The following is a 14,048-nucleotide window of genomic DNA, read 5'->3' as shown; positions in this document are numbered from 1 at the left end:
GTACAATAGACCTAGTACTAATAGACCCAGTACTAATAGACCCTAGTACTAATAGACCCCAGTACTAATAAACCCCAGTACTAATAGACCCCAGTACTAATAGACCCCAGTACTAATAGACCCCAGTACTAATAGACCCCAGCACTAATAGACCCTAGTACTAATAGACCCCAGTACTATAGACCCCAGTACTAATAGACCCCAGTACTAATAGACCCCAGTACTAATAGACCCCAACTAATAGACCCCAGTACTAATAGACCAGCACCATAGACCCCAGCACTAATAGACCCCAGTACTAATAGACCCCAGTACTAATAGACCCCAGCACTATAGACCCCAGTACTAATAGACCCCAGCACAATAGACCCCAGTACTAATAGACCCCAGTACTAATAGACCCCAGTACTAATAGACCCCAGTCACTAATAGACCCCAGTACTAATAGACCCTAGTACTAATCGACCCCAGCACTAATAGACCCCAGTACTAATAGACCCCAGCACTAATAGACCCCAGTTCTTTCTCTATTTGACCCCTTTCTCTCTCCCTCTTAATTTCTCTTCCATTCACTCTCTCTCTTTCTCTCTCTCTTATCATAAAAAATGTCTACATATCAAACACATTTTTGGAATAGTTTTAATAACAGTCAGAGTAACACACATAATTTTATTCTCTATGTTACAGTCTTTAAGGAATATCAGGTTACAGAACAAATTTTACAGAATATTACAGAAAAAAACGCTGAAAAAATATTACATAGTTGATCCAATTTATGGTTTAAGAAAATGATCCCAAAAGACAAATTAGCTAAATTGTCTAAATAAAATTGTAATGAAAGACAAGAAGAACAGGAAGAAGAACAAGAGCAAGAACAAGAAGAACAAGAAGAAGAACAAGAAGAACAAGAGCAAGAACAAGAAGAACAGGAAGAAGAACAAGAGCAAGAACAAGAAGAACAAGAAGAACAAGAAGAAGAACAAGAGCAAGAACAAGAAGAACAAGAGCAAGAACAAGAAGAACAAGAAGAACAAGAAGAAGAACAAGAGCAAGAACAAGAAGAACAGGAAGAAGAACAAGAGCAAGAACAAGAAGAACAAAGAACAAGAAGAAGAACAAGAGCAAGAACAAGAAGAACAAGAAGAAGAACAAGATCAAGAACACGAAGAACAAGAAGAACAATAAGAAGAACAAGAGCAAGAACAAAAAGAACAAGAAGAAATCATGTAAATTATTATTCATAAAATTTAGTATCAACCAAATTTCCATTCCTCATTTTGTTCTCATCATTAGTAACCATAAGAAGGCTTGGGACAGACGGTCTTGTAGGTCTGTTGGTTTGAGTGACCGTCACGTACTGAGGGACCACTTGGGTCTTGTACTGGGTCTGGTACTGTACTTGGGTCGTGGTTACATATTGGGGCTGGTACTCAGTTTTGTACACGGTCTGGTACTGGGTCTGGGTCACATATTGGGTCTTGTATTGGGTCTCGGTGACGTATTTAGGGACATATTCAGTTGTGGTGACGTACTGGGTTTGGTATTGGGTCTTGTATTGGGTCTGGACTTGGGTTACGTACTGGACTTGGGTCTTATATGCGGTCTGGGTGACGTATTGAGGTACGTACTTGGTCTCGTACTTGGTCACGTACTGGGTTTGGTACTGGGTTTGGTACAGGGTGGTGGGGACGACCTTGGTCTTGTAAACAGTTGTGTAGACGGGAACCTGCAAAGGAAAACAAAAAAAAAACAACGATAAACAAAGAAAAAACAAATTCACAATTATAAAAACCAGAAAAAATAAAAAAATAAAAAAATTGTGTAAAACTAAAAGTCTCAGAAAACGTAAAAAAACAATTACAATAAAAAAAGAAGATAAAAAAATACGTAAAATATATGAAACAAAACAGAGATCATATGACCTATTATGTTTATATTATACCCTCATATATACCCCAAGTACCTAAAATACCCTCATATATACCCCAAGTACCTAAAATACCTCATATATACCCCACCTAAAATACCCACATATATACCCCAAGTACCTAAAATACCCTCATATATTCCCAAGTACCTAAAATACCCTCATATACCCCAAGTACCTAAAATACCCTCATATATACCCCAAGTACCTAAAATACCCTCATATATACCCCAAGTACCTAAAAATACCTCATATATACCCCCTGGTACTCACCTGCTGGTACTCGGTCTTGTAGTGGGTGACGTACTCAGTCTTGGGGTAGCAGGGATCAGGTCTAGGATAGCTTGGCTCAGCTACCACCGCCGCCACCACAGCCAACACCACCACCACAACCACACTGGGAGACATCATCTGTGGAAAGGAATCTTGCGTAAGGATCTGATTCCACAATTCGAGTACAGGTGTTGCCAGGTAATGCTTCTAGTAGAGGTGTTGTCAGGTAATGTTTCTAGTACAGGTGAAGTCAGGTAATGATTCTAGTACAGGTGATGTCAGGTAATGTTTCTAGTACAGGTGAAGTCGGGTAATGTTTCTAGTACAGGTGTTGTCAGGTAATGTTCTAGTACAGGTGTTGTCAGGTAATGTTTCTAGTACAGGTGAAGTCAGGTAATGATTCTAGTACAGGTGTTGTCAGGTAATGTTTCTAGTACAGGTGTTGTCGGGTAATGTTTCTAGTACAGGTGTTGTCAGGTAATGCTTCTAGTAGAGGTGTTGTCAGGTAATGTTTCTAGTACAGGTGAAGTCAGGTAATGATTCTAGTACAGGTGATGTCAGGTAATGTTTCTAGTACAGGTGTTGTCGGGTAATGTTTCTAGTACAGGTGTTGTCAGGTAATGTTTCTAGTACAGGTGTTGTCAGGTAATGATTCTAGTACAGGTGTTGTCAGGTAATGATTCTAGTACAGGTGTTGTCAGGTAATGATTCTAGTACAGGTGTTGTCAGGTAATGTTTCTAGTACAGGTGTTGTCAAGTAATGATTCTAGTACAGGTGTTGTCAGGTAATGTTTCTAGTCCAGGTGTTGTCAGGTAATGTTTCTAGTACAGGTGTTGTCAGGTAATGATTCTAGTACAGGTGTTGTCAAGTAATGATTCTAGTACAGGTGAAGTCAGGTAATGTTTCTAGTACAGGTGTTGTCAGGTAATGAGTCTAGTACAGGTGTTGTCAGGAATGAGTCTAGTACAGGTGTTGTCAGGTAATGATTCTAGTAGAGGTGTTGTCAGGTAATGTTTCTAGTCCAGGTGATGTCAGGTAATGATTCTAGTACAGGTGATGTCAGGAAATGAGTCTAGTACAGGTGTTGTCAGGTAATGAGTCTAGTACAGGTGTTGTCAGGGAATGAGTCTAGTACAGGTGTTGTCAGGTAATGCTTCTAGTAGAGGTGTTGTCAGGTAATGTTTCTAGTACAGGTGATGTAGGTAATGTTTCTAGTACAGGTGATGTCAGGTAATGAGTCTAGTACAGGTGTTGTCGGAATGATTCTAGTACAGGTGTTGCCAGGTAATGTTTCTAGTACAGGTGTTGTCAAGTAATGATTCTAGTACAGGTGTTGCCAGGTAATGTTTCTAGTACAGGTGTTGTCAAGTAATGTTTCTAGTCCAGGTGTTGTCAGGTAATGTTTCTAGTACAGGTGTTGTCAGGTAATGTTTCTAGTCCAGGTGTTGTCAGGTAATGTTTCTAGTACAGGTGTTGTCAAGTAATGTTTCTAGTCCAGGTGTTGTCAGGTAATGTTTCTAGTGCAGGTGTTGCCAGGTAATAGTACAGGTGTTGTCAGGTAATGATTCTAATACATTTGTTCACTATCACATGAGAAGACAGGTGTTCACTACCACACAGGTGTTCACTATCACAGGTTGTTGTCAGGTGTTCAGCACCACACAGGTGTTCAATATCACAGGCGTTCACAGGTGTTATTCTATATTTACCTCAGTAAGAAGTTGGTTGTTCTCGCGGTGATCGATAGCCAGAGACTAGTGATGGAGAGAACCGGTGACCCTATTTATAGTGGGTTCTCCCCCCCTTCCCTTCCTTGACACACGAAGGCCACGCTAAGGAGGGGGGGGTGAAGAGGGAGGGGAGGGGAGGGGGGAGTGAGATGGGAGGAGAAGGAGGGAGAGGGAGGAGGAGAAGGAGGATGAGGAGGAGGATGGAAGGAGAGAAAGAGGACAAAGGAAAGAGAAAGGAAGGAAGGGAGGAGGGATTGAAGGAGGAATGAGGAAAGGAATGGAAGGTGGTTTTATTTCGTCTACGACTAAAATTTCGTAAAACTTTCAAGACCTAACTATTATCAGTTGCCCAGGAAGCACCTTGAGACGGATCTGTTCTTTAAGATGGGATTTTACTTGGTATTCACGGCGGATGGTCGTAAGGATGTTAGCCACTGCACCAAGTCCGGCCACACACTGCAGGTATACCTCTGTACATATCAACTAATATGAATTAATTTTATCAACAGGTCTTTTGGCTGAAATAATCGGCCTAATTATGAGACAACAAAGAAACAATAATAGAATAATGAGATGTAATATAATTAAATACATTTATTATTAGTATTTATTAGTTTTTTAATTTATTATTATTATTTTTTACCTGTACGTGTACCTGTTCAGATAATCTAATTAACGAGATGAATTACGTGAATAACTCTGCTATTCACTGATTCATAAACAAACTCTGAACAAATTATATAAATTAATGAACTACGCGTATATATATAAACTCAGTACCGGTTATATACATAGGTGGTAAATTCTAATTACTGGCTATAAGCAGGTAACTGATATGTATTGTAGTAGAGGATAGGTCAGGCTTTCATTCTTTGATGGATACCTGTTTTAAATCTCATGTATTTTTCTCCATAATGAATGTATTGTATTCACTCTACACTTTATTTTGCTTTTAAATTTGTTTTATGTTTCATTCATACGTAAACACAGAGTTTCATTCGTTGATGGCGTTTCACTTTTTCTCATCTTGTTTATGTTCAGGCGTTTATAGTTTTCAATTCATGCGTTTATGATTTCTTTATTTGCGGGAATTTTTTCCCACTAGAACTATGCATTCTGAGTCTTTCGTCTGTAAATGATGTTGGTTTCTCAAGAGGTTTGTATATTTATTATTTTCCTTGTTTGTACCCATGCCAGCAGTGATCCTTCCTTCTGCGTGTGCTGTTTGTCCTCATTCATCCGTCCTTAAGGTTGTGTCGACGAGTGAAAGTGTTGGAGTTATTTTTATACATTTTTTTTGGAGGGGGGAGGTGGGTTGTTCATGCGTCGTGGTTCTACATCATGCGTTTTACATCTCCCTTATGAGAAAATATCAATGCGTTTGACCTCTTTACAGCACAGATATACATTCCCAATTTACACATCAGTTTTTGTGAGTGGAAGGGGGCGGCTTGACGGATTGTACAAACCATGGTCATGTATTGACCCTCAGTTGTGTTGACTAATTGTGGGCACACCTCCTCTCTCTCTCCCCCTCTCTCTCTCTCTCTCTCTCTCTCTCTTCCACACCTTTTTCCCTCACTCTCTCTCCTAACCCCCCTCCCCACACTCCTCCTCTCTCTCTCTCCCTCCCAATCCAAAACCACTCTCTTGACACGGGTTAAAAGAATACTCCTCCTCCTACTACTACTACTACTACTACTACTACTACTACCCCAGTGCTCCCATTTCACCAACAGACAGACAGACAGACAGACAGTCAGACACAAGGCCACCATCTGTACCATCACCAACCTTGGCCACCTGTTCGTCTTTCTCCTACGATGACATGACTCCCAGGTCTACGGTGGTGGTAATGGTGACCCAGAAAGGTAAGTGGAATAAAAAAAAGAAAAAAAAGAAAAAAAATGTAAAAGATGAATAGAATAAGATGAAAAAAAATTGAAAGGGAAAATGATGAATCACTCAGGCTTGGTACACTCATTATACTGACTGGTTCTAAGGGAATAATGTATTGAAAAGTCTATTCCTCTCATGGTGATGATGTTGATGATGACCTTGTGTGAGGAATTTTAATGTTTCCCTTTGTCTTTCTTCACCAATTTTCTTTACGTTCAAGAAAATGGTGGATTGTGGTATTTATTGTATGACTTAATAAAAATAGAAGAATCCCGACCTAAAACTCATTATGCTGAGTCATTGGTAACCTACGGGTAGTTTGAACACCTTGGCTAATAAATAATTACATCTGTCCTTTTCAGCTGTGTTTAAAGGAAATTACAATTCTAGTGATGGTTGAGTGGATAATGCACTCGTTCCAATCCTAATAATCAATGGTTCGAGTACGGGTGCCTTCAGTCGATCCAGCTGGGAATGGGTATCTGAGTTGAATTAGTAGAGAGAGAGAGAGAGAGAGAGAGAGAGAGAGAGAGAGAGAGAGAGAGAGAGAGAGAGAGAGAGAGAGAGTGTGTGTGTGCGTGTGAGGAGAGAGAGAGAGAGAGAGAGAGGAGAGAGAGAATGACACACACTCACACCAAATCTGTAAGGTAATCAAGGGGTCATCTCTCTTTAGGCTGGAGACTTCAATACTGCAACAAGCAACAAATGCAAACAATTATATTTAAGTGTATATAATTACCTTTAATCACCAATCAATCACCTCTCTACCGCCTATTAGCTACCACTATCTAGCTATACTTACTACCAACCACCTACCAGCCAACCACCTACCAGCCAACCACCTACCAGCCAACCACCTACCAGCCAACCACCTACCAGCCAACTACACCAGTCACCTACCAGCCAACCACCTACCAGCCAACCACCTACCAAACCTACCAGTCACCCCAGCCAACCAACCCACCCTACAGTCACCTACCAGCCAACCACCTACCAGTCAACCACCTACCAGTCACCTACCCGCCCAACCACCTACCAGTCACCTACCAGCCAACCACCTACCCAGCCAACCACCACCAGTCACCTACCAAGCCAACCACCTACCAGCCAACCACCCACCAGTCACCTACCACCCACACACACCCAATCAGCCCCACCTATTACTTTCACCTCTCCTCCCTCTCCTCTCTCTCACTCTCTCCCATTATCTTTCTCACCCTCTCCCTCTCTCTCTCTCACTCACACCAACCTGGAGCGCACACTTTTTCCTTCTACAGCTCATTCTTTCCTCCTTTCACCTTGCCCTCATCTCCAATCTTCCTCCCCAACCTCCTCCACCACTTCTCCTCTCTCCCTCTCACCCCTCCTGCCTCCCTCTCACCCCCCTCACTGCATTCCGGTTCTTACCATGGGCTGTGTTCACTTCCCTCAGTCACTTTCCTTCGGTCACTTTCCTTCGGGCACTTCCTCCAGTAGGCAGTCACCCAAACCTCTCGTCAGTCTTAAGAAATTGAGATCATTTAAATTTGACAGAAATGGAACTCGGTGATGTAGTTATTATTATTATTATTATTATTATTATTATTATTATTATTATTATTATTATTATTATTATTATTATTATTTTTTATTTTTATTTTTTGGGGGGTGGGTGTAATAGAGAAATGGTAGATGATGGTTAAAACATCATACTCAAGGGGTTAAAACATCATACTCAAGGGGTTAAAACATCATACTCAAGGGTTAAAACATCATACTCAAGGGGTTAAACATCATACTCAAGGGGTTAAAACATCATACTCAAGGGTTAAAACATCATACTCAAGGGTTAAACATCATACTCAGGGTTAAAACATCATACTCAAGGGGTTAAAACATCATACTCAAGGGGTTAAAACATCATACTCAAGGGGTTAAAACATCACCAGACTTACATGGTACAGAACCATCACAATTCTTTCATCAGTTAATTCCTTCACCACCACAGATCAGAGTTATATGCAATCATATTATTTATTTATTTTGACTACATTAACCAAAAGTTTAACATCTTAATATAAACCAGAGATTTAACGCCAACTTTCCCCCACGACATGTACTAAAAAATATCACCGAAAGGCAAAATAAAAGAATAAAAAAAAGTAAGCAAAAAAAATAAAAAGCAACTAGAAAATTACTGTAAAAGAAAAAAATATTAATATCTAGAATTCCTTGTCTCTTAAAGAATGTTACACCCATCGTTAAAAAGTTTATCTTTCATGGAATTTATTTATTAATATGTCATGACCCGTTCTATCTAAGGCTCAAGTCACAGGGTCATCACAATCTGACCAACAGGGGTGAAAATGGCTCAGTGTACCCGCTGTGTGTGTGTGTGTGTGTGCATGTGTGTGTGTGTGTGGTGCTAATGAATCTTGTACAGAAAGCTGACACATCTGAAACACAGTTGAACCACCTGCTGTGGTTGTAACCTCTTGCTATGCTATAACCTTTGAAAGCCGTGTTGTAACCTCTCTGGTGGGTTATAATCCCTGGTTGTGGTTGTAGCCTCACGTTAAACCCTTGAAGCTGTGGTTGTAGCCCCTGGTTATAGTTGAGCCTCTTGTTTTGGTTGCAGTCTCTTGGTTGTAGCCTTGCTGCGCCTCTTGAAGTATGACCCAAACCACCCAAAAACAACACCTGGTTGTATGCCTCCAATGGTCACCTGTGGTTGTGTCTCTGAAAAAAAACACCAACCCCCATCTCTCTCTCTCTCTCTCTCTCTTCTATCTTCTCTCCCTCTCTCTTCTTCTTTCTTCTTCAGTCTATTTTGATTCTTCTTTTTCTTTTTTTAAATATTTATTCCTATTTCATCTTATTCCCTCTCATTCTTTCAACAAGTTTAACAACCATAAATTTATAAGTCATTCTGCAAGATGACCCTCTGCACGAAATGTCAAACGTGTGGTTAAATTGCACTACATTCGACTAGCGAGAGAATGCGCAATGTTCATCTGACCAATCTTGCAACATGTTAATTATGCTACCGCCCCCACCCCCCCCCTTTGCCTTTATTGAAAGTTCAAAGTTTTGTTGCAGAATATTGCTAGACCAAATTTGCAACATGCTAAGTTCAATACTTCATCTCTAGTGAAATTGCAATGTTGCTATAACCACTTGCAATATAGTAACAGTGAAATCTCTCCTCTTTACCTGAAGTTGCAATTGCGTGTGGATGTTGACTCTATGTTGAAGAATGTTGCAGTATTTGACGCGACACCTAGTAGGGGAGAGGAGGACTCAGAAGAAGAGACAATAACCTTTCCAAACACAATAGAATTAAACTTTCTTATTTGATGCAATGAGAAAAGATGAAACAAAATTAAAAAAAGTTTTGAATGATTTGAAGAAGAAAAAATATTGACAAATTATGATTCATTAAAAATAATGAAAGAAAAATGCATAAAGGTGAATTAGCTTGAAAATTTAACAGGAAGATTTGTTCGATTTAAAAACATAACAAAATAATAAACCCCAAAGTTAAACACATTAGTAAATAAGAAACAAGATCATATGAATAAAATAACACTTATAATATTTTGTTTAATATATACATAATTACAAAACAAACAAAACACATTATTTGTATCGTATAAAAAAAACTCTTATTTTCAGAGTTTTATTACGAGGAAAGTGCCAGGCTAAACTGTTTGACTGGGCTGCTCCCTGACTGTTGCTATAGATCATTAGTAACCGTAAGAAGGCTTGGGACAGACACTGCTTATTGCTCTGTTGAGTCTCAGTGACTGTATGGTACCGAGGGACCACTTGGGTCTGGTACTGGGTCTGATCACTTCGGTCGTGATGTAACGTATTGGGGCTCGTATTGGGTCTTGGTGGGTCTGGTGATAGGTCTGGGTCACATACTGCGTCTGGTATTGCCTGAGTGATGTACGGGATGTACTGGGTTGCGGTGACGTACTGGGTTCGGTATTGGGTCTTAAAGGGCCCCGACCTGAGTTACGACCGACCTCGGTCTTGTGAGGACGGTCTGGGTGACGTATTAAAACATACTGGCCTTATACTGGGTCTGATACTGGCTTGATACTGGGTTCGGTGAGTGGTAGAGAAATTACTGTCCCGGTAAATCCAGTCCTGTATACCGGGACCCGAATGCAAAAAGAAACCGAAATAAATAAACAAAACAATTGCAAGTAGAAATCACATTATTGCACAAGTTGCAGGATGATGTTAACTTAGCTAAACTACTTTCCCGCCCTGCTCCGCCCCACCCCCCACTAACCTTCTGGTACTCGGTCCGGCATACATGGTGACGACCAGTCTTGAAACAGCTTGACAATGGGCAGCAGTAACCAAGTTCTACCATCACCTACACTAAAACCATACATACCACCACTGCCATCACATACATATGTTTCTTGACAAAGACATCATCACACACAGGAGATAAAACATGGAGGAATATGACACAGGAGATATAATACAGATTTATAAATACTACAAATGACACAAGATATGACACATTATGTACCACTTATGACAGACAAATAGACACAATGATGATCTCAAATAAGACACCAAATCAAGAATAAATATAAAAAAACAAAAAAGAAATATAGTAGAAGACTCTGATAAAACAGGAATAACTCAAAATTATGATACACACACACACACACACACACACACACACACACACACACACACACACACACACACACACACACACACACACACACACACACACACACACACACACACACACCAGCACAGTGATGTGAACAGTGAACATGGGAGATGAACTGACATTTGAGCGGATCACTGAGAGACAGAGGAGGTGATGAAAGAACGATAAGAGGAGGTACGAAAGAACGACAGGAATTGAAAAAACGACAAGAGGAGGTGTGAAGAAACGAGATAAGAAGGAGGTAAAGATGAAAGAACGATAAGAAAGTGATGAAAGAACGATAAGAGGAGGTGATGAAAGAACGATAAGAGGAGGTGTGAAAAGAACGATAAGAGGAGTGATGAAAGAACGATAAGAGGAGGTGATGAAAAAGAACGATAACAAACAGTAACATGTGGTTATTAAGCTTCATTATAGAATTACACAGGTGAAATATGAAGTTGTGGTGTTGTGGTCGTTGTGGTGTTAATGGTGTTGTGGTATTGTATTGGTGTTGCAGTTATGTTGTTATGATTTGATGTAGATAAATTATGGCATTGATCTTATAGAAGAGAGAGAGAGAGAGAGAGAGACAGAGAGAGAAAAAAAAAAAAAAAAACAAAAAAAGAGAACTCAGTTTGGGTATAAAAAAAATATAATTAGATTTGGTGTTAACTTTGGGAGGAGTAACCATGAGAAGGCTAGGTGTGTGTGTGTGTGTGTGTGTGTGTGTGTGTGTGTAAATTTTAAAGGGAAATGACAAAAGAGGTAGTGAACAAGGAGATAGAGAAAGACCTTGATGAAAAATAAAGAATGAGAGAGACAGAAGAAGGAAGAAGGAGAATGGCATTACCAACCCAACCCTAACCTAACCCAACCAAAGCGTTAGACCTAATTATAACATTATCCAAAAAATTAATCACCTGCCTTAAACCAACCAGGTAAACCCTCTAGTGTTCCTCCAATTAAGAGAGAAAAATAAAATATTTAACTTACGGTCATTCAAGAAATATCCAATAGCACCCCAACCTTGAGGTAATTGACAAAGCTGTGGACCTTAACAAGAGCCAATGATAAATGTATTAACCTCAAGGTATATATTTAGCATTGTGTGGAAGGTAGGTGGACAGAGAGAGAGAGAGAGAGAGAGAGAGAGAGAGAGAGAGAGAGAGAGAGAGAGAGAGAGAGAGAGAGAGAGAGAAAACAGAGAGAGAGAGAGACAGAGAGAAATAATGATAGTAATAATTAGTGATAGGTGATAGTAATGGAAACTATAGTGGTAATTATCCTACCATACTACTACTACTTTTCTACTTAATAATCATAATCATAATTAATCACAAAATTACATAAAAATCCAGATAAAAACTAAAATACAAAAATACATAAAAATTATAAACTCCTTCATTAAAATATCAAAAATTTTCCGCAGTAAGAAAAGTTTATAAATATGTAAAACCAGGGATGAAGTTAAGACAGTAGTTAAGTAGAGATTAACTTAGTGGGTATCTGCGGTAAGAGGGCAACTGATGAAGGTGGGCCAACACCTCAAATATATATAGTAGTAATTGTTACGTCACACCTGGGGAAGGGTGAGATACGCTCTAAAAACATATTAGTGTGTGTGTGCGTGTGTGTGTGTGTGTGTGGTGTCACAAACACACACAATACTGATCTGTAACTCACTGGTGTGCTAAAGTGTCAAGGAACTTAACGAGCGTGGAAGGTCATTCAATCAATAACTATTACAGGCATGATTAATACTGATCTCATTTATGTGTGTGTAAGAAAAAGGAAGAAGAATAGGGTGAAAAATATGGCAATAGAATAATAATAATAATAATAATAATAATAATAATGATGATAATAATATAAATAATATGATGATAATAATAATAATAATAATAATAATAATAATAATACAAAATAATAATAAATAATAATTAATAATAATAATATATAAAATAATAATAATAATAATAATAATAATAATAATACGTATTTTTTGAAATTCAGCAATGCGTTAATTTCTTGTCTCCCCGTCTACTTACCCGTCTCTGTAATCCGTCAAGAGGAGGGGTAGGGAGAGGAAGTGGTGGAAAGGGAGGTTGGAGGAGGGGGAGGGAGGAGGGAGGGGGGCCTTACTGTCATCTGATTCTCACACATACAGTATCTTGTCTCCATGTGAAGGCCATTAAGAATTCCTACCTGGTTACCACACTTGAGAACGTGTTGTGGGTTGCTAATTTTGGGGGGCCAGACTGTCACAGAAGTGCAGGTGGGTGGCGGGAATCTAGATGTGCTTGATGTGGTGGCGAGTGCCTAGAAAGTGCTTAAGGTGGTGGGCCCAGGTCTAGAGAATCATGGCAAGGGTAAGCCAAGTGTCTAGGCGTGGCAAGTGGTAGGCCCAAGTGTCAATGGCGGTGTGGGAATAGTCTAAGTGCCGATGTGGTGGGCCAGTATCTAGAAGTGGCTTAAGGTGGCGAAGTGTCAGGACGATGCTTGGTCAATGATGTCAGGTGGTGGGCCAAGTGTCAAGTGGCAGTCCAAGAATCTAGAAGTGCTTGATGTGACTGGGCCAAGTATCGGTGCTTAAGGTGGTGAGCCAAGTGTCTGGAACGTGTTAATTAATGGTGGGCCAAAGTGTCAAGAAGTGCTTAAGGTGGTGAGCCAAAGTGTCTAGACGTTGCTTAAGGTGGTGGGTACGAGTGTCTAGAAGTGTTTAAAATTGGTGAGCAAGTGTCCTAGACGTGTTTAAGGTGGTGGGCCAAGTTTCTGAGCTTTGGGTGGTGGGCCAAGTGTCTAGACGTGTAGGTGGTGGGCAAGTCGTCAGGACAATCTTAAGGTGGTGAGCCAAGTGTCTGGGACGCTTAAGGGTGGTGGGCCAAGTGTCTAGACGTGCTTAAGGTGGTGGGCCAAGTGTCCTGGGTGTTTAAGGTGGTGGGCCAGAGTCATGTAGACGTGTAAGGTGGTGGGCCAAGTGTCTAGAACGTGCTTAAGGTGGTGGGCCAAGTGTCTAGACGTGCTTAAGGTGGTGGGCCAAGTGTCTAGGCATGTTATATCAACAAACTTTCTTTAACTAAACTCTGTATCACTAACTCATGTCCCTAATATGCTACCTTAACTCATCCTAACCTAACTCAACAACTCATCCCTAACTAACAACTTAACTCATCCTAACCTCAACAACTCATCCCTAACCTCGCAACTCATCCCCCAACAACAACTCCATCCTAAACTAACCAACCGCTCAATCCTAACCTTAACTCATCCCTAACCTAACTCATCCTAACTAACTCTCATACTAACTTCTTCAAACCTCATCCCTAACCTAACCAACTCATCCTACCTAACCTCAACATGTATGTAATAACATATGAAGGTATTGTGTTAAAGCCTTTCTTCTTCTTTTTCTCCTCCGTTCCTGCTCCTCTATCTTCTTCCTCCTGTCCTCCTTCTTCTTCTCCTTCTTCCCCACCGTTTACATCCATAGCCATTGTCTGTCTCTGTCTGTCTTGGTCTTGTGCCAGCATCAAGACGTTGGCATTCTGAATT

The 14,048-nt window shown here is 40.1% G+C and overlaps 1 protein-coding gene across 1 annotated transcript; it reads right to left on the bottom strand.

Moving 5' to 3' along the window:
- Nucleotides 1–1,190: 1,190 nt before the first annotated feature.
- LOC121877034 (adhesive plaque matrix protein-like) lies at nucleotides 1,191–5,170 on the bottom strand. Its single transcript, XM_042382640.1, is given in 5 exon segments — nucleotides 1,191–1,333; nucleotides 1,336–1,726; nucleotides 2,201–2,338; nucleotides 3,911–3,955; nucleotides 5,120–5,170. Coding segments are annotated over 5 exon segments (669 nt in total). The 3' UTR covers nucleotides 1,191–1,289.
- Between the last annotated feature and the right edge of the window lie 8,878 nt (nucleotides 5,171–14,048).

This window comes from Homarus americanus, unplaced genomic scaffold (assembly GCF_018991925.1).
Source record: "Homarus americanus isolate GMGI-L3 unplaced genomic scaffold, GMGI_Hamer_2.0 scaffold50325, whole genome shotgun sequence".
In the NCBI taxonomy this organism is placed as follows: Eukaryota; Metazoa; Arthropoda; class Malacostraca; order Decapoda; family Nephropidae; genus Homarus; species Homarus americanus.
The sequence above is the reverse complement of the archived record's forward strand: the minus strand, read 5'-3'. Positions and strand labels throughout refer to the sequence as shown.